This window comes from Rhipicephalus sanguineus, unplaced genomic scaffold (genome assembly GCF_013339695.2).
Source record: "Rhipicephalus sanguineus isolate Rsan-2018 unplaced genomic scaffold, BIME_Rsan_1.4 Seq654, whole genome shotgun sequence".
NCBI classification, from domain to species: Eukaryota; Metazoa; Arthropoda; class Arachnida; order Ixodida; family Ixodidae; genus Rhipicephalus; species Rhipicephalus sanguineus.
In genome coordinates this window covers 25,379-47,013 of record NW_023615699.1, presented here as the reverse complement: position 1 = coordinate 47,013, position 21,635 = coordinate 25,379, and the positions used below count along the sequence as shown (strand labels likewise).

General features: G+C 42.6%; 1 protein-coding gene across 1 annotated transcript in view; it reads left to right on the top strand.

Annotated features, from left to right (window-relative positions):
- The window catches only part of LOC119378001 (inner nuclear membrane protein Man1-like), a 41,377-nt gene extending 19,951 nt beyond the window's left edge, over window positions 1-21,426 (top strand). The window contains 11 exon segments of the mRNA XM_037647273.2: window positions 1,520-1,611; window positions 2,631-2,689; window positions 4,250-4,401; window positions 5,959-6,060; window positions 7,721-7,759; window positions 7,762-7,807; window positions 8,809-9,009; window positions 9,011-9,064; window positions 14,520-14,625; window positions 18,552-18,630; window positions 21,131-21,426. Of these exon segments, the coding sequence (XP_037503201.1) occupies window positions 1,520-1,611; window positions 2,631-2,689; window positions 4,250-4,401; window positions 5,959-6,060; window positions 7,721-7,759; window positions 7,762-7,807; window positions 8,809-9,009; window positions 9,011-9,064; window positions 14,520-14,625; window positions 18,552-18,630; window positions 21,131-21,282 (1,082 nt within the window). The 3' untranslated portion in view covers window positions 21,283-21,426.
- The last annotated feature ends 209 nt before the right edge of the window (window positions 21,427-21,635 follow it).

The window sequence follows — 21,635 nt, the reverse complement described above, 5'->3', positions numbered from 1 at the left end:
ATTTGATCACCTTTGCAAGTTACTGGGGAATAAATCAAGCAGTCATCTGCAAAAAGTTTCATTTTGATAGGAGCCTCAACTATTAACGTATATCATTAACAAATTTCAGAAAAAGAATTGATCCTAAAACAGATCCTTGGGGAACCCCCGAGTACACACTTATTGGTCTTAAAGTGTAGTTTTCAATTCTTCTATCCTGTTGACGCGTAGATAAATAGGCCTCTATCCATTTTAATACATCTTCACTTATTCGTAATCCTTGAAGCTTGAAAAGTAATTTACGGTGAGAAACCTTATCAAAGACTTTCCTAAAATCGACACAAGTTACGTCAGTCTGCAGAAGGGCATCGATGTTCTTATAGAAATTATGGAGCGTTTATGTTAATTGTGTGACCGTAGAAAGACCGTGCCGAAACCCATGCTGGTTTGCGCAAACTAACTGGTTAGAATCAAGAAAACTAAGAATATGCGTTGCTATTATATGTTCTAGAACTTAACAGCAAGCCGACGTCAAGGATACGGGCCAGTAATTGTTTACTAACGTACGGTTACCAAGGAATGCAAGGAAGGCAGCTTTGCGGCAATACGCAGGAATATATTTAAATTTTTTTCCCCACAGTTTGTGTTTGGGGGTCTGGGATATATGCTGGGGCGGGTTATACGCGAGAAAATATGGTAACCCTTTTGTTGGCCCAGGTTGATTTCGTCATTGCAAATTCGGCTAGTGGCCATTATGTGCTTGTACCGACTTTGTATCAGTTATTTTCTCTTCTCTCTCTGCTGGAACCTCCTGTTGTATATTTCAAATCAGCGTGAAAAAGCTTGTTAAAACAGTCCTGATCCTGCATGCTCTTGTTTACGTTGCCATTGTTTTACCCAGCGATTTAATACACCGACTTTTCAACTAGCCCAGTTTACACCTTACATCTGATATATTAGAACCCCACTTGTACATTCCTCACTTATACATCTTCCCGTGTACAAGGTTTCAGGCGTCTGGCCACAGCAAAGAATCTACAGACACCTGTGTATTAGAATCTCCTTTTCACACGTAGTTCCCGCAGCGTTCCTGCCTGATACGCTGCGAATTGTCACTGCACTGGATGTGCTGGGGAGGTACGTCAGTGAGCTTAGCTATGTGGATGGCCACAATCCCATCCAAGTGCCCAAACAGGGCCTGGCTCTGGCAAAAGTGTGAAAGAAACGCCAGACATCCATCAACGATTTCTTTAAGCCTTAAACTGAAGAATAAAATCTTCTGAAGTAGAGTTGTGTGCAATGCATCTGTTATTATTTAGCAGCATTCTTTTTTTTTTATTTAACCGCACATTCGCCTTTTATGCTTCCCAGATGCTGCTTTTTTTTTTATTATTAGAGGAGTTCTACTGTATTTGTATAGCTATTTGGGCACCATTTTTGGCATTGGGGCACTTATTCAATGGGTAAAGTATTTCTTTCCTTTCTTTTGTTGGGTCTTTCATTATATTGGAGTTTGAAAGCCATTTCGATTTCCTTGTAGGCAATTACGAGTGTGGACAGACACCATACCGCTCTCTCACAGCTGCATCCTGTCTGGAATTTCTGCGAGCCAACAGTATAGAGCCCATCACTGTACGTTGTTTGTTTGCACGTTAGGCCATTTCGTTCTTCATGCGTTGGGATAGGTTTTCGGTGTTTTGGCACGCTTGTACACTCCTGTGCTTGTGGCAAGTTACCAAAGGTCACCAGATGAGTCCCTGTTAACTTTCAAAATAGAACTTAGCCCTGCTTTGTTGATGTAATGAGCAATTTAGTCTAAGCCAATGCTGTCAAGGTCCCTTGACATGACAGGAAACTGGTGTAAGAGCTAGTGTTCAAGGGACACTAAAGTTGAAACGTCAAATAAGGTTAGACTGATAAATTATTCTCTGAGAACTCTACCATCAATAATTTCGCAATCATAGGCTCATTATCAGAGGACGATATGAAGGTCAAAGCTTAATTTTTGAATTTCGCGTCGAGACCTTGGTATCTGAATATCCACGTAAAATTGCGGATTTTAGAGTCTGTTTGTCTTTTTGGATTTCGGGCTTGTCAGTAAAGTTTCCTGAAATTATTTGTGTTAAATCTCTCACTCCCTTGGAAGAATGTAATTACTATATACCATTATGGAATTATGTAGACCCTAGCAGATGCCGTGAAAAGCTATGGTGTCGCAGCAAGTTCAAGCAAGAACCAAGCGTCTTCCTAGGCAAACATGGGGCTCTTGATACTGCGAGGAGGGGGTTCACTGCTGGCACTATGGAAATCGGTTTTCTCCTTGGTGCCCCTTTCAGGCAGGATTAGCACCTGTTTTGCGTTTTTAGTTCTTGTGTTCACCAGAACCTTCCTATAGATATAGAAGAGTACTAGTGCAACTTGTCCTATCTATAATCGTCTTGGTATAACATAGACTAATTTAAATTTTAAAAGTTTGTCACCGATATCTGCTGATATCTGCATAGTGAACATATTCTTATGATGAATGAGAGATATATAATGGAATTGCTATTGTGTTGCACACAACTTCATTATAACGAAGTTTAAAGTTACTGAACAATGCCGAGAATGTTAACTCTGCCTGCTTTTTTTTTTCTTTGCTTTTTGTATAGGACACTGCCTTTGGGAGCAGCCTGTTGCTGTTGTTTGAGAACCCTGCCTGGGGAATCAAGTAAGATACTCTGACCAGTACATTTTGTGCCTACCTTGAGGAGTTATCTGTGTTGAATTCGAGATGCTAACTGCGCCACTTGTGCCAAATTTGGCCAAGCACAGTCCTGCGTACAAGCCAACTTTGAAATGGCATCTCAAAAGAAAATTACAATATGTTCACGCTACCTCATTAGCAGAACCTAAGCCTAGACATAAAGTAAGCCATCATCACCTTGGAAGTTGACAGAGAGGCCGTGCCTTTAGAAATAGATGGCACCATTGCTTGTCCATTTGCTGCTTCCACACATTTGTTGCATTTCTCTCTGGTGGAGGTGCGGTGTGCTGATTGTGTACCCTCTCGTTTCGGCTACTTGCACCACAGTTTGGCACTCCTCGAGGAGTTCAAGAAGAATGCAGAGTGTGTGTATGTTGGTGTGTGATGTCATTCATGGTTAAACAGACCATTTAACCCTTTGAGGGTCGAATTTTTCCGTGAAATGCACTCCAAAAATGTGTGTTTTTCTTATTGCTGAATTAAATTCTTCAGACGAATCTATTTAAGAAAAAAATTGTCAAATTTTTTGCGTGACCGTAAAGTGACAAAAAAATCGTTTTTGTTGTTATATACACATGGTTTATTCGTGAGTAACATCAGGCAAAATCCTAAAAAAAACACTTCTGCGATTTTTATAAATAAAAATTATGCTTTGTATTAAACATAGCTCACAGACATACAAGAATACACTTGGGGAATAATCCACATCGGAAGAATCGCCGCTCAACTCACTGCTAGCAGAGCAACCGGCGTGCACTTCCATAGCGTAAGTGAACTGCGTGAGTGAGCGCAGGGAAGAAAACTGTATGGTTGTGTGCCCGTCTGGAAGGCAGAACGAGTGGAAAAGCTATAATAATCCTTCGTCTTCTCGCCAACAAGACGGAGTTAATTTTTCCCGAGTCCTCAAAATAGGAAATGCAACCACGGCGGCATCATTTGTGTAATTTAGCGCCGTATGGAAACAGATGTAATCATGCCCCAGGGAGCATTAAACGAGAGAGTAACAAGTGGTAGCCCTTTGAGAGATTAGCAACCAGACAGCCATGAGCTTTGCGGGTGCGAGAAGCGATAACCACTTGCAGGACAAAACCGAAACCAGCTGCACTGCACATGCTCGGATGAGCAAGCGAAAACCGGCGCACCGCTTTGGAAAGAAGGAAAATACGTTGGAGAGACATCGGTGCATGAAAAAAATTCCACGTATTCCCAAAGTGTGGTAGCACATGCCAAGCAAGAGAGATGATCGAAAAAGGCGCGCGTTTTAAACATACAGGCAATGTCGTACATGTATGGCGAAAGCCCTTTGGTGCCTGTTAGGTATAAACCTCAAAGGGTTAAACTGCTTAACTGCCCCTGGTGCTGACATCACTCCAGGCTAGGCAATGCATCTGTCACTGAGGGTAGCTGAAGAAATGGTGTACAAAAACTGACGTGTTAAAAAAATGTCACGTCCATACTCGTTTAACGAGGTCAAAGTAAAACTTTTTTCTTTAGTAGATCTTGACCCAGTGGAATGTGCTGCAGGCTCCTCGATTCTGATGGGCAGTTGCTGAGCACCTACACTCCAATCACTGCTGTGTCCGCCCTGGAGGCCAACCGAGCTGTCAAATCGTTCTGGTGCTGCCTGCGCCTCGCGATGCACAGCTTTCTCAACCAGATCATTATGGTTGTTTTTGGTAAGACAGAAATGCAGCGTTGTCCACTGAACAAGAGATACCTTATTATCATGGTTTCAATGTAGAACAGCGGCAATCTCCTGTTTTTGTTTTCAGCATGACATCTTGACAATTACATACATGACAGACTTTCCATCGAGCTAGCAAGTATGTTAGTCTGGTTTCGTCAGTGGCTGGCTATCTAGAATCATTTAGGGTTCTGCAAAGCATTGCTAGAAGGACCAACATGTTTGCGTAAGGCAAGCAATTATGCTTGAGATAACAACATCAGAACAGTGACGATTATAATGGTGGCGATAGCATGAAGAATGCGTTGTACTCTGGCAAAGAAACTGTTACAACCTGGGCCAACCCGAAGGCATTACATTGTTGCACAGCACAATGTAATGCTAACTTCTATGATGAAGGGACTGGGCAATGTGGGCTGATTCCAAAGGTGATGAGGACAGTACAATATCTTACAGTGCTTGCTGCCGCAGTGGGACACGGGAGCTGGCATTTTTTTACTATTTTCATGAAGCAACTTTCAATGCAGGGCGATGTTCATGTTGGTAAAGTTGACAGCGATTCATGCATTTCATTTCTATGTCTGTGACCTAGTGGAAACTGGTTAAAGAGAAATAGGATGTTTGGTCCAAATTGTAGAAATATTTCTGTAAAGCTCTTTCCAGCCCCAGTTATAATGAGGTTTGAGTGCAGTGCAGGTCAAGAAATGCTATGAAATGGTGGTTAGTACCATTAAACTACATGCTTGAGGAAGAATAGAAGGGGAATGGATCAAGGGCTCATTCCTTTGTTAGACATAACCTGATCAAACCAACTGACAAGGGGACATTGTTTGTGGTCTTTAACTGTAGTGTGGTAATTGTGACATAAATGGAAATGAATTAAAGTGGATAAAAAATAACAATGCCGCCAGTAGGGACCAAACCTACAACCTTTGGGTAATGCATCCGATGCTTTACCAATTGAGCTACAGCGGCAGTAATTCTACCGTCCACTTTACGGGATGTTTCTGCTTGTGTGTTGGTTTCATCAGGTTATGCTTGAAGGAGATAACTTGAAACACCTGCATGAAGTGAAAAAGTTTGGATGAAGACATAATGGATGAATGCAGGGCTTGCAATAACTCACATGTTGTAGTAGGCTAAAAAAACATCCTTTTTCGTGTGTGTGTATATTAAATTTATACTTTGGCCGGCCCAGTGCCTCTGGTTTTCTACCTTCACCGTAGGCTAAGCCACATGTACTACACTCAAAACCTCGATATAATGAACACGGATATAATGAATTATTGGTTATAACGAAGTAAATGAAGAATAGTCTTGGTCATAGCTACAGTGTTCCAAATAAACGTTTATAACGAATTTTCGGATATAACGAAGTTATTTTCGTGGCAGATGTGACTTTGTTATAATGAGGTTTGAGTGTATTATCAATTTAAAAGGAAAAAAAGGAGGTGGATTAATGTGACAGTGACTGTTCAGGGTTAGTCATTTATGCATTTCTTTTTTTCTTTTTTTCTTTTTTGCTGTTTTGTTTTCACTGTGACTGCAGTAATCGTGACGTTTGCGGCACTCTACATGTGCGCGGTGTGGTACAAGGCACGGAGGGATCGCTGGCAGCAGCAGGTCTACAACCTTGCAGAAAAGATCACAGGTGGGTGACTGTGAACAGAGGTGTTTAGCCTGTCCCGTATAGTGGTATACACAATGGCTTTTGCGTAATGCCACGTTACCGCATGCTTGACCACGTGCGTGCCGATAAATAGTATGTATTTTTATTTTCAAATCATCAGAGTTACCTAGTCAACTAAATAAAGCTTTCATTATAAAAATAAAACGTGTATGGGAAGCCGTTGGTGGAAAAAAATTGTATATCTTAGATTTTTTCTATTTTTAAGACTGATATTTTTACTGCGTTCCGCTGGCATGTGGCAAAGTTTATATTGGGAAGACGGGAAGGTGTATAAAATGGTTGCAAGAACATAATACATCCTTGAGTGGGGACTTGGGAAGCAATTTGGCTGTTCATTGCCGATGTTCGATTGCACGACCATTTTGGGTAGGGGAAAGACAAGATATGAGTGGGAGATTTTAGAAGCATTTCATCTTGTAAATCATAAATAATTGTGTCAGCGATACGTCCTTGTCTCTGACATCGAAAGAGCATGCCTACTTGGCAGAAAAATAAGTTTGAAATGTCACATGTCGTGGGCAGTGACGGCAATGCGCATGCGTGAGAAGTCTTGTGCGGCAATGCAATTTCCAATAAAGCACAGGTGAAAGTCCAGCGTTCGTCCGTGTGTAACGCCTTCTTCCTGTGTATGTGTTTCTGTGTTTTTGCTGGCAACCCGTTTCCAAGTTCTATTTTTCATTTCTTGGTCGGCGCCACGTTTTCCGCACACTTGTTCTCACAGTAAACATGATGCCCCCGATGCCGGCTGGACCATGTATGGTCACAAACTCGCTGTTTTGTTCTGCGAGGAAGGTATACTCGAAATGTAACATAAGATGTCTGTCAAAACAGACCATGCGAGTTATCTGCAATGTCTATGTTGGGGTAACGTGCCGTCAGCCTGAATGGTCAACGAATGCTGCGAGCAAGCAAAACCGAAACTGGAACTGAAATCAGCTACAAGCTGTCAAACTGCTTGCGTAATAACAGAAATGTGCAGATTCCCCCTCCGTAGCCTTCGCTCCACTGCCAAGATAGGTTGTTGCAAGTATAGGGACATATTGTGGAGCTTCGTGCAACATCATTTATAGACGCATTCTTTGTGTGTTTGAAAATTGCTCTTGCAATAGAAACATTAAATTAGGGAATGCACTCGCAATTACACTGCTTTACGTTCACACCAACAGTGATGAGAATGTACTTGTTTACTGTAATGTTTACCTGGTTGATTTCTGTGCTGCCGGATGGCACCACTGATACCGCGCTCATTTTTACGTCTAGTATTGCAAATGATGACAACTTTCAGTATGGCTCCTTTCGCTCAACCAGTGCAGATGGTGTGTTGGGTTAGTTTAGGTTAGGTTTTGGTGAGTTGGGTTAGGTTAGGTTAGGTTCACGAAAATTGCAAACTAAAACTTTGTAACATGTATATATCATAAGCAGGGTGCTATTATTGTGCAAATGGTAGCTTAATCAATCGATCTGTTTATTTCAGTATTATTTGTACTTGACAGGAGTCTAGTGCAGCATGCTTTTTTTTTCTTTTAGGGGGAGGAGTATTCTGTTAAATTCCAGGCACTAGATTAGCTCAAATGCCAGTGGGGATGTCAGAACGTCACAGACTGTACTTATACCATTTCAGCTATTGTGAAGGAGTACGCAGAGCAGCCAACGCAGAGAACCCTTCCCGCACAATGCACGGGAGACAGCTTATCAGCCCTTCCCAACGGTACGTCATATTTTCCTTACATGATATCACCTGACGGGGGGGGGATCCCGGTGATGGGAGCATGTTGCATGATCACATTCGATAGGAGCAAGTTTTAATGCTTATTTCTCTCACATGGGCATGGCTACGCCACCATTTCAATAAGTTCAGTGAAATTCTCTTTTAATAGAACAAAAATATTCTGGATGGGCTCATGGGCTAAAAGCCACAAAATAACAGCTTGACAGGACGCAGGAGACCATTTACATGGCAACACGTGACAGCATACAAAGCACACATGTTTTGAGCCACAGTACTCAAAATAATGCCATCTGGTTCATTAGGCAATATAAGAGCATAATATTAACACATCAATAGTTTCCAAGATTGTTCAGTTTAATATCGTTTTAATGAAACCCGATGGTAACACCCAGAGGGCAGAGCATAGCATTAACCTGCTGATAGTTTCCCAATATTTACAGTTGTCATACAATATTGCTTGTGGTATTAAAATGTGGAACGATATACCTAGTCTTATTGAACGTCTATCAAATGCTGCATTGGCACTCAAGATTCATAAGGGGGTACATGGCACTCAACTTTTTTTTCCATGATCGATTTTTATGAAACTTTGCTTAGTGTATGGGCATTTGTGTACTCATTCAATATGGAATTATTTTTTTTAGTAAATATGTAGTTTTTAAAATGTAAAACATTTCATGTGCTTTTTGGGGCAAATTTTCCTAAACTGAAGAATTACAAAGTGAATCACATGTCACAATAACTTGGAATCGGAACAGTATGCAGTACAGCGAAACTGGATGTTCTAAACCCAGTTCAACAGAAGTTATGGTATGTTGAACATTTGTGTGCGAATCCCAGCTTGACATTGACTCACTCGCGAATGTTCAATATACCGTGACTATTGTTCAAATGGGTTTAGAACATTCATTTTTGTTGTACTGGATACGGTTGGTTTCTGAATGAGGGCTGAGTCTTACCCACTGTTGGAATGACTGCAGGAAGCAGCTGAGCAGCCTGTGGCAGAGTGCGGTCACATTCCTCGAGCGGAACGAATCCCGCCTGCGCACGGAGCGACAGCACATCGAGGGAGAGAGCTACCTGGTGTGGCGCTGGTTGGGCACGGCTTCCCCACCACGCTCCAAGGTGTGCAGGGAAAGGCATTCGAAAGCCAGAGGGGGCCACGGGTGCCCCTCCGGGACCGCCTTGCGTGCCAGCCACTTGCCTCAAGATTCGCCACATGTTCGACCCTGAAGTGTGAGTATGTCTTACGAGGTTGGCATCTTGTTGGGAGGAACTGTCTAGCGGAGTCAACGCCTCCTATAACATAATGCCTGGCACGTGAGCCACGAACGTGCTGACCTTCCCTCGCCTGCTCTCTCCTCCTTTTTGGTACAGTGGCTTCTAGTGTTCCCTTTTAAACACGCACAGCTCTTGCAGCTGCCAACGTTATGCCACGTGGCTAAGCAGTACGGTCGCGATCGCTCTCCCACGGCACCTGCATGCAGCATGCATCAGGAGGCTTGGCTTGAGTGATTGGTTTCGGAAGGAGGCTCTCTATGGAAAAAGGAGCAACGGTCCAGGCATATAGTTAGAGGAGGTGTTGATCTGAATGCATCTAACGATACATGAAGCCTTAACAATAATCATACAGTGTTGCATTTTGCCACTAACTCTCAGTATGAGTACTTGAAGCCTGTTATCAGCTTGAGGAAAAAGAGTTCAATCAAGCCTCAAAGTGGGCTATAGAAAATTGTCAGATACAGTTAATGTCTGATTTTTCGTACTTTCTAGGGACTCTGAAATTGTTCTGAAATTGGGGCATTTTGAAAGTAATGCATGCTTTTTCTTTTTTCTTAAGGGGAGATGCTACTCGAAAAAGATTTTAAAAAATTTTTGACTTAGAACTTTTAAATTTTAGGTAATAGTAGTTTGTGATGCTGATTTCAAAACTGTAATTAGTTTTCTGGTAACTGTAATAGTTCCAGAGTTACTACAACTTTGACAACGAAATACTGGGTTTTTTGTGCACACTTTTTAGCTTATTAAAAATTTTCACACAGAATCCCAAGATGGCTCATTTTGCTGCACATGAGCAGTACAGTACTGAAAAGTACCTCAAATGTCTGCTTAACTTGCTACCTTTTATAAAAAAAATCGAGGGTACCAAATGTATATTTTACATCTCCCCTATCAGCATATCAATAATGAAACCAAAAATATGTAAATATAGTGCAACTTTATATAGATATCTGTATTTTAGAAGGGCTGAAGAAGCTCTGTGTGAAATTTCGTTACGATAGAACTATTTTAAGTGCATGAAAGTTTGTGCACCATGTCAGAATTGCCTCAGAATGGAAATTGAGAAAAATGCATTTGAAAGTTATAAATGCGTGTATTCTTCAATATACAGTGTGATTAGCATTGTGAGAGCATAGAACAGTCCACACTCAACAGCGAGCGCACCTAAAAACATCCGGCTCCACATGTTAATCCCTCCCAGCCCCTAAATTAGCCATAAAGGTGCACTTTCTTCACCATGTGGCAGTGATGAGCTCATGCCTCGGCTGTTTTGCATGCAGACAGACACTCTTTTGATTTGCCTCTGGTCATGTGAGTGGCCCAGGGTGACACGTTCTTCAGGTGGCAGTATATCAAGCTCTTGAAGGATGTGCTCAAAGTTTGAATATCCCTTATTGAAGAACGAGGTAGCCATTGTTGCAGCTTCCACAGCTGTACAGGATGGGAGTGTTGTCTTTGTACACAGAAGCCAGACCTTGCTGTTGAGCAAGTCTACAGCACCTTGCATCGTTCCTTGTAGACAGTGAACCAAGAGCTTTTCATCTGTGAGGTGCTTATATAATGGATGTACAGGCAACACCTGTTCATTGGCCAGGATTAGAGTGTAATCTGGTAGGGACTCCCAAAGAGCTCTGGCTCGCCCGTGCTTACACCAGGAAGTCACTCCTTCTGAACAGAATTGGTGACTTCCTGCCATGTTGCTAGAATTAAAGTAGGATGCTCGCATGGCAAGATACATTTCCTGGACATTTAATGTGGGTGCTATTGCAATTTCGTAGCAATTTTGCAGCTCTTGTGTTGCATCATCTTTCAACTTATCCCCACATGCAGATGGTAATGGCAGTTTACGGAGTGCCCTGCCTTGGTGCTTGGCCACATGGTTCATGCTTTCCCCTTTACCACATTACTTACCATACACTGTTGCCTCAGCACCGGCTGTGGCTGAGGCCAGAGTGACATTGCCCAAATAAAATAGATTTTTCACCGATTTCTAATCTGAATTCAGCCTTGATACTCGGGGAAATAAAAGTTTAATGACCAAACATAATTTTACAAGTGAAATGTCAAAAGTGACAATTTCCACAAAAAAGGCCATTTTTCGAGTAGCATCTCCCCTTAAGGGGAGATGCTACTCGAAGACACTTTTTCTTTAATATTCACCCTAGAGCAATGAAACTTGAGCTGCTTATAGAACTTTTTATGCTGATTTCAAAATATAATTAGTTTTCTTGCAAGTTGCATACTTTTAGTTCTGCAACATGACAAAGTGAAAAACTTAAGCCTTTTGCCCCCCCTCTTTTCAGACCTAAACTTCAATAATTTTTTACAATTGATAGTTCATAATGTTTCAAATAAAGTGTGGAATGCAAATAACTAATTAGGAAGTCCATACAAAATATGTACTAGACGTGAAAAATTTTAATGTGGGAAGTTCATATTTCTCCTACCCTAGTAAAAGTTTACATAACATTTTTTTATTATATAATAAGAATATTGAAACTTAAACAAGATAATTGCATTTCTCGTACATTGGAAAAAATCTGGGAAAATTTCATGCAGATCTGAGCACCAGAAGTACCCGAAAAAGGAGGGGCACATTGACAAAAATGGCAAAATTTGTGTTTTGAGAAAAACGAGTTTTAAAGTCAAAATTGCATGTTTATTTATCAAAGATGTCATTGAATGCGACGAAATTTGTACACAAGAAAGAACAATCCTCCTTGCAGTGGCCACTGCCATTAAAATGCGCCAGCACCATAGGTTTGGCCCTCACGGCTCTTTCGAGCTGACTCCTCGACAAGAGATTTTTTCTTGAGCGCACACCGACGAGCCCTTGCTTCTCCTGTTAGTTTTTGAGACATTTTTTTCTGGCGTGTGCTGTCCCGTAATGAGCCAAGAGCAACCAGATCATGAGGCGGTAGCACGCCAAGCTCTTCCAGAACACGTTCAAAACTGGAGTGCCCTCGATTAAACCAACACGTTCAGTGCTGTCATATCAGCAATCAATGAAGACTCGTCGCTCTGTGATTTTTCTTCGTCTTCGAAGAGTCCGATCTTTTTCTGGGAGGCACTCACATATTCGAATGCTGCAGCAAACTCGTCGGATGCATCGTCGTCACTGCCACTACGCCTTCGGCGCAGACGATCTTTTCGTGGTTTGAGTGTTCGGCTTTGATTTGCGCCGGCGTCCTCGAAATTTGTGCGCCGCGTGAAACTTCACAGGCCGGTGACCACGCTTCCTACGGCTTTCTTCATCCATAACGGATAAGCACTCGAGAAAAGCGTTGTTCAGCTGCGCTGCTCGACGAGACACGGATCCTGCAAGTAGGCTTCACAGCACACACAGGCGCGCAGCGGCCAATGGCGGCTCCCGATCCGTACCACGTGATTTAAAGCCAGTCGCGGCGCTCGAAAAAGGCGGCAAAAGCGTGCTTCTCTTTATTATTTCTTGTGCTGCAGCAGCGCGGGAAACCGTCGTTATTTGAAGAGTGAGGCTCGGCTCTTCGCCTCATGCGGTAGACAATGGCGAGCGGCGGCGCATTATCAGCGGCAAGGTGCTCGAAGATGACACACTTTCGGCCTTTTGACAGCCACCTTGTGCTCTTTAGACGCAATTTTAAAGCATTTCCAGTTGAGTCTCGACATTGATTTTTTTTTTCAGAACAGTAGAGGTACTAATCTTAACAAAACAGCTGAAAACAAAAATTCGATAATTTTTTAGAAAACTCGCATTTTTCGACCCGCATCTCCCCTTAAGGTATTTAACCTCCTCAGTCATATCTGGAATAGTTCGGAAGGCGTGCCGGGTACATTTAAAAGTGTCTCTGCTGGTACACTTCAAAGTGTCTCAGTGCTCGTACTTTGACAGTAGACGGCAGGTGCATGCTAATGCCCTGTGGCTACAGCCCCTTTTCATTCTTTGCATGCACCACGGCAACATATTGTGTATGTTTGACTAGGCCACACTTCTGCACTGCAGTGAAGCAGTCTTTTAGAATCTGCTACGGTTATCAGCGGACCAGCATGCAAGAGCGCTGCTTTGGGGCTGCGAAATAAATAACACAGAGGCGGTGGTGGCTTCAGTTAATGGCATTTATAAGCTGCAGCCGTAGCAAAGAGTGATGAAAATCAAATTGCAAGGGGTTTTAACTTTTGACATTTCAGGCGTCTTTATGCGTTCGCTCTATCCGGCACATGGCAACACTGTAAAGGTGTCGGAATTATCGAACATGTCCGAAAAATCAGTCCTTCACTGCATAAAAAAGCAAATTTAAAATGTGTTATATATGTTAACATGTTGCAAATGTATACCTGTTATGAATATCAGGTACCATAAAAACTTACTGTAAAAACCGGAATATAGGTCGGACCTGAATATAGGTCGACCCCCCCCCCCCCCACTTCTAACTACTGAAAATTGAAATAAATACAAAGTGCATGGAATGGCCAAAATATCAGAAGGCGCTTTTACCGTGAAACAAACGCAATTTCAAATGGTGCACAGTGGAAATGCTATTTATTTACACATGCGTTTACACGTAAGTTCCACATGGCAGAAAGCCAAAAGATGGGGTCAAGCATTATCTTCGGAAAACATCACAACCATCTTGACAGGTGTAATTTGGATGCACTCTGAGGTCACCAGTAGCAATCACAGCGCAAGCGCGGCTCCCGGTTAAACTGAGCAACCTTCGTCTCCAGCTCTAGATACGCTGCGTGTGGCACCGTAACAAAGTTTTCTTCTGATCGCTGCGTGTGGCGTGTCGTGATGTGATCCTTCAGCATCCACCATTAGCGAACGCTTCTGTGATGCATTCGATCTGCCTGCTGATCATAGCCATACGTGCCTGCCAGCATTGCAGGAAGCAACAAAGAAAGAGTATCCGGCGATCGAGCAACGTGAACACCTGTTGAAAGATAAACTTTCAGTTATTGTTTGTGAGTCACGGCTTCCGCTTGTGTTCACGTGTGCTAGCATCCCAACACATCTTTCCCACACTTCAGACCAGATTTCTTCGTGCTTTGTTTTCTCTCGTCGGCCACTGGTCGAGAACAAGAAAAAAAAAGCAGCTCGGAGTCCAAATAGATTCACAAGACAACAACAAAAGCGCAAAATGACTCCACCCATGGCACAAGGCTGGTAGTAAACAAAGCGACGCCGATGATAGCGATGTCGATGGAGGCGGTTGACTTCAGTTGCTCATAGTGGCCAGACTTCTGAAGTTTTTCTACCAATGACCGGTATATAATACGGGGGTTGACATTTAAGGCTGTTTTCTGAAAAAAATTTGGCCTATATATTCTGGTTTTTACAGTACTTTCATGTTGGATACAGCTTTTTTATATGAGGATCGGCTGTAATTAGCGTATCTGCACTGTCTAACTTTTGCTGTATCCGATGGTACTGCAGGGAGTACGAGGACGACTGGCCCAAGCAGATTGAGAATGCAATACTAGAGAAGTGTGAAGGAAACACAGGCATCGTACACATACATGTGGACACATCATCTAGAGAGGTAAGCACAACCCGGGGTGATGGCATTAGCGGCTAGTGGCAGCAGACTTTACCGTTCTGTGGTACTACATGACCTGTTATGTGTCTGCATCCAGGATGTGAAAGTCACTGTGCGGCATTGCTTTTGGCTAAGAATTAGACGAAAGCCTTGTATGTCTCGCGCGAACATGACCTTGAATGAAGTCAGCTTGAGCGAAATGAAGCAAAGATGTCGTAGTGATCGTAGGCTACGTGTTCACTTCGTTTTTGCGGCATTTGCGTGACTAAAAAATTTTAAAAAAGAAGCGCAAATATCACATGACTCTGTGAGCTGATCATTCACTTCGTCCTTGTGGTGTTCATGTGACTAATACCCGTGTCACACGGGTGTTTCGAAGGCCATTGAACCGATGGTCCATTGACTCAACGGGCATGCACGCGCTGCCACACGGGCAATTTCGAAGGCTATTGAGTCAGTGGCCCATCGAGTCGACGGAGCACTCCACAACTCCATTGAAATTTCGACGGCCATCGAGCGGCGGAAGCGGAAACAGCGTCACCGCGCCCTCTCGTTCCCAGTGTGCTCATACCCATGATTAGAAAAAAAAAAAATTAACGAGTATGCATTAAAAGTAGTGTGCATGGGCGTTATAACTTATTTACTAACGTATTTGTGCCATTTGGAATGTAGGAATTGCGCATGCTCGCGATAACAGCAGCAGCTCATCCTCGATGGCGTCGGCTTCCTCTTTCGCCGCTTCGATCCCAGCATCAAGCTGCATGATCACAGCCATGTAGAACACCATAGCGGCCTTGTCATCTGTTTCGCGGTCACTCATGACAGCGGAACAAGCACGTAATGAAACGAAATGAGTACATGCAACCGCAAAACCAGGCAAAACGGCAAAACTACGTGGCAAACCCGGAAAAGTGGCAGGACGGGTAAAGCGGTTGTAACGTAGCCACAGTTTCGCTGTTCAACAAACTTATAACCACCTCTGCTTATGACTAATAATGCACTTATAATTATGTATAAACATTTTTTTTTTATATTTTAGAACAAAACAACGCACAAATATGTGCTTATAAGTGGATTTATTTTAGTTCACTTACAACGACATGAAAACGAAAATAAGATTAGCAGCGCCACAAAATTTTTGCGACAAACACCTGAATCACTCAACGGCCGTTGAAAACCGTCGTGTGGCAACGCGAGAACTCCATCGAGTTCGATGGAGTTGTAGCGTTTCGATGGCCATTGACTCAATGGCCTTTCAAACATGCCCGTGTGTCACAGGTATAAAAAATAAAAAAATATAAAATAAACAAAATAAACAAAGAAGAGGTGTTCCTCTCGAGCGTAGATCGATGCACGTGAGCGGTGCATTCACTTGGTCTTTGCAGCGTTTACATGACTAAACATTTTTAAAAGCTGTGTTTGTGTGATATGAAGTGCACGGTGAAAAATTGCCAGACCGGATGGCTTCCGCCTTCAAGTCATCTTAGGGGTGTTCATAAGGGACACTGTGAATTTTTGTACAGATGGTAACTCTCATGTTACATCCCATATTTTTTAATGCTTCATTTCATTCTTTGTTTTTCTTTTGTTGTTGTGCATTGCACCAAGTAGATGACAAAGGGCGAAAAGAACATAAATGAAATAATTGTTGGAAATTATGGCCCTTGGTTTGTGTAAAACAAGTAAAAAAAAAAAGGACACCTTTCTTGGTATTGAAGCTGGACTCTTAGACGACTAACGCTTCATGGTCGTGTCGTCAGGGCATTAGATACCTGAATGCATAAAGACAATGATTCTCAAATGGCAAGAGAAATTTTTATCTCTTTATGCACAAGTTCTATTCTCCAAGTACTGTGGTTACTACAGCTGCATATTAAAAGCAAATGCCCATCAAAATGTAAATAACTAGTATTAATCACTTTCCGTGGCCTTTTAAAAGGGCTACTGACACAAAATTTCGCTGCCAAGACAGCCTGTGGGATCAATTCCCGTGAACATGCGTATATCATCTGCAAAATATCAACATCGAATATAGCTTGGAAGGCATTTTAAATGAATTTTGAAGTTTGCGTGAGTGATCGACACCCTCGCGCTATTGGAACCCTCAAAGGTGACCCTCGGTGACCCCCTTACTTCCCTCACGTGACCACGCTGCAACAAGTTATGACGACGTCATAGCCACCACTTTTTTTTTTGCCGCGTTTGCTCCAGCAGCCTACTTCTCGGCGGCTGCTCGCGAACCGCATGGAAGTGCGTCACAGTTCTGTGTGCTGACGTGATCAAACGCTGCACCCGCTAGGTGGTGATAGTTACACCCGGAGGCATGTTGTTTTTGAAACCGAAACTGACACTGGTCACTAATGAGGAGCCTGTAGTTAATTATCTGTTGTGCACTGCAGCAAGTGATGTGCCGTGTTATAATTAACAGGCCCCCAGCAACACATTGCAGCAAAAAAACACGAGACCAATATTTTTTTTGTCATTACCCCTTTAAGCACCCTCCAAATATCAGATTGGTCGTACCTGGCCCAGGTTTTGCAACTTTCTTTTTCTATCCATTTTTTCTCTTATGTTTTTTGTTCACATTCCACCTGTTATGGACCATGTTAGTGATCATTACAAAATGCCAGCTGCCATATTGTTTACTGAAAGCTGCCAGATATACAAGAAAGGAACGTAAAGGAAGACAATCATTAGAGTTATTTAATGTTTACGTGGGAAGCAGCGCACTTAGACAAGGCACGACAAGGAACGAAGAAAGACAGAACGACCGCAGCGGTCGTCCTCTCTGAGAGTTATTTAAGGATGGCTTTGCATTTAGTGATCATTTAGGGGGAGACCCTGCTTCAGATACATATTTCTTTATTTTTGAGTACCTCTTTATGAAACTTTTGCAGCTTATGTATTTTTATGTCCTGATTTCAAATTTGCAGTTATTTTCCTGGTACAATTTGCTGTTTTTAAGATATCAAACGTTTCATGTATATTGCTGGGAGCAAGATTTGTTTATAAATTGTGAGTGTTATGAAGCAAATCAGCATATCGCAATAATCTGGAATGAATACTGTGTGCAGTAAAACAAGAATAGATGTTCTAGGCCCATTTGAACAAAAGTTATGGTACGTTGAACATTCCCAGCTTGATCCAAGTTTAACCTAGCTTGACATCGCTCACTTGCAAATGTTCAACGTTCAATTCCAGATTATTGTGATATGCTGACTTGCTTTGCTTCATAACTGTCATAGTTTAGAAATAAAGCTTGCTCTCAACAATACAAAAACTGTTTAATAGTTTTAAAACTGCCATATACGCTCGTGTAAGGGCCGCACTTTATTTCCGCGATTATGATGGGGTGCGGGCCCGCCTTCCACGGAAGTGTAATTTTTGTTCATTTTCGATGCACGTATGGAGAAACCTATTTAATTGTGCCATGTATACCTAACGATGGGATATCTGGCGTCTAGCATCTAGGCAGTCGTCAAAACGAATGGCGGCACAAAGGATCAAGGGCGCTGACGAGAAAAGCGACAAGATCTCCCAGATAGTGCTGTGCACCCGAAGCTCACAGATCGCACTGCGTGACGAAGCTGCAGGACAGGTATTGCCATCTGGTGGCTCCTGCGAAATGTGCCGTACACGGCACATGACGACGCTGTCGTTTGCTGCCAATATTTTTTTACTTTTTATTTTTTTCGAAATTTGGACTGCCAAGTTGGGGAGAGCGGCCTTCACACGAGTACGGCCTTTAGTTGAGTGTATGCGGTACATATTGTATTAGAACAATAATTGCACCTTTGAAATCAGCACATAAAGATACATAAGCTGTGAAAATTTCATAATGATATGCTCAAAAACAAAAAAAAAACATGTTTCTGAAGCGGGGTCTCCCCTTCATGACCATCATTTAACGATCTTTTCCTATTGAACAGGGCTGTGTCTATATGAAGTGTTCCAGCTTGGAGTCAGCAGGACAAGCATATCGTTCCCTGCATGGCTCTTGGTTTGATGGTAAGTGTTATTTCTTCTTTTCTTTATGTGCACAAATATAATGTACACAGGTACACAAGGTCGATGTGAAATCTATACGTTTTTTCGCTGATATCAGCAGGCATGCTTATAATGGCCAAATGTATTCTTTTTGCCAGATGATGCCTGACTGATGAAAAAAGAGGAAGAGGGGTGTTTCATTCAGTCATGCACATCACCAAATCATACAAATAAAGTCATGTATATTTAATGATTCGCCCTTTAAAATAGTTATTAGGTTATGCTAATAAATAAAATTATCTTTAATACTGCATCTCATTAATTACTCTACAACATGATCATTACTAAGTCTGTGGAATTTGCTGTAATTAGCAAGAGCACTGGAAGCTGCAAGATTTGGGTTAACAGGAAATGTGGTACAGATTGTACTTGGAAAAGCGTTCAGACTTGTATATTACCGTTGTGGCGTGGGTGTCGATTACAATGAGGCATAATGTAGAACTGCTTGCGTACATAGGTTTAGGTGGATAGCGGCAGTCGGTATCGATTCTGAGGAACCTCCTACTGCAGTAGCCTTCATAACCCTACCGTGAAATGCCAAGAGAGGCCCCATCCCCAAAAGATGACCCACCCCTGACCAAAACGTTGTTCCTTTCAGTAACGATGACCACGGAAACGAGGTTAGCTAGCGTGGGAGGCGACCCGAACAATAGCTTCTTGCCGGAAACTTGCTGCGATAACAGGTCACATGCAGGATCTATAATATAACATGTGCTGGGTCCCGTCATATTGGTTTTTGTTGCGAGGTGGGAACACAAGGATACAGCACAGCTTCACAGCGGAAAGAAACTGGAGGTATAGTCTGATGGCACTGAAGGGCTGGCAGTAGGGGTGTGCGAATATTCGAAATTTCGAATATTTTTCGAATAGTGTTTCCTATTCGATTCGATTCGCACTGGAATTTTACTATTCGAACTATTCGAACTTCCCAAAACAAATACAGTCAACGCCCGATTGAAAGTGACCCCTTCAAAGTTTCAATATGCTTCACCTCATTACACTCTCGCATTGCGGCAAAGCTGCCTTTCAAGCTCCGTTACAGTCGAACTTTGCTAAGAGAGAATGTCCAGTTGGAAGTGGTCCCTAGATTTTCAATATGCTTCACCTCATCACACCCCGGTATTGCGGCAAAGCTGCCTTTCGAGCTCCGTTACTGTCGGACTTTGCCAAGACAGTCAACGTCCGATTAGAAGTGGTCCCTAGATTTTCAATATGCTTCACCTCATCACATCCCGGTATTGGGGCAAAGCTGCCTTTCAAGCTCCGTTACGGTCGCAAATGTATTAACTAAAAAAATGCTGGTTCCAACATGGAGATGAAAGATGTGGCAGAGTTGGGGGCTCAATTAATGCTGCTTTGGACCTGAAATTTGGGCAGAAAGTCTGATAAATCGGACGCCGAAGCTTTTAGCATCCAAAATTTCAGATGTTCTTATATATTGACGTCTACGAGGCAGATTTGGAACTCCGGACTTGAAGGGAGCACACCCTTGTCCACCACATCAGTTGGGCTTCCACAGAAGTTGAAAGAGGAGGAGAGGCTGAGAAAATGGCATGTTTGCCTGTCACGTGTAAAGTGTTGTTGGCAACACTTTGGTTGCACTAAATCATGTACATAAATAGAATTCGGCCTCTACATTGCCTCATTCTTGATGAGACAACTATGAAACACCACCGCACCAGTGCTTCATCAACCTAGCGAAAAGAAACACTTTCATGTTGCTACCTCATAAGAATATGCTTAGGAATCCTCTCTAACTTTTTTTTCTGCACTTTCGCTTCGAAGTATTCGAAAAATATTCTAGAAATATTTGAGAAATATTCGAAAAATATTCGATTCGATTCGCACTCACACTTCAATATTCAAATTTGCTTCGCACCCAAAAGTTTGCTATTCGCACAGCTTTAGCTGGCAGCATCACGAGTAAGACTGCATGCCAACTTGGGCTAAATCGAAAGCAAGTCGGGTAGTGGAACTCTGCTTATGAAACTCTCCTTCAGGAGCGGTTATCAAACAGCAGTCAACCTGTGTTTTCCCAAGGAGATTGATTATGAACTTTTTGAATTTCTGTCAGAAGAGAGTGCAGTGGTATAGACCGCCCTTGATGGATCTGAAGACGAAGAGCGGCTCGCTTTGGTGGTCCCCACTTCCGATGCCCTGTCAATCACGTTGAACACCGTGCGCGAGAAGGTTGTCGACTTTTTGTTGGACAATGAGAGCGGCTGTTAGTTCAAAGGTTTTAATGGCAAATGAATTCAGTGCTTATAAATGGACGTTCATTCTGTGGCTGCTGTACATTCTTCGACTTCTTTTTTTTAACTGCTATCTGAAAGTTAGCCCACCTCATACTTTCACTAAATTTTTTGTGGGCTATCGCTCTGAATTTTTACGGTACTGTGCAGTTTTGGAACATTAAATCACATGATTTCATTTCTTTTTTTTATTTACGAATTCTCTGCAGGGAACCTGATCACAGTGAAGTACCTGCGGCTGGAGCGATACCACGATCGCTTTCCAGAGGCACGATACTGCCACTCTTCGCTCCGGCCCAGCAACTCGTTAAGGCTTTCAATGGACAGCAGCCCACCCAACCCCGAGGAGGACACACTCTGAGGCACCTGGTGACTTTTAGGATGACTGACTAATTATCACTCTTGCTTTGTTGCGGGCTTTGGGCACGTGGTCCAGCTCGCCTGAGTTGCACAGAGCACTCAAAATTTAAGCTTGATTATAATAATAAAAAATGAAAATAATTAACAGCTGAAATGGAGCGGCGTCTCTTTTTTCTAGAGTGCAGGTGTGAAAAATGGTGGGCATTTGATTTTTGTATAGTTTGCTGCACAGCAATCATCAGTCGCAGTGTGGTGCAGCCGACGTGTGCAGTGCACGAGAAAAACAATCGTGAAGGCAGCATTTGCCGACACATTGGATGTCAAAGTGCCCCTTAACATCTTCAAAAATGTTTC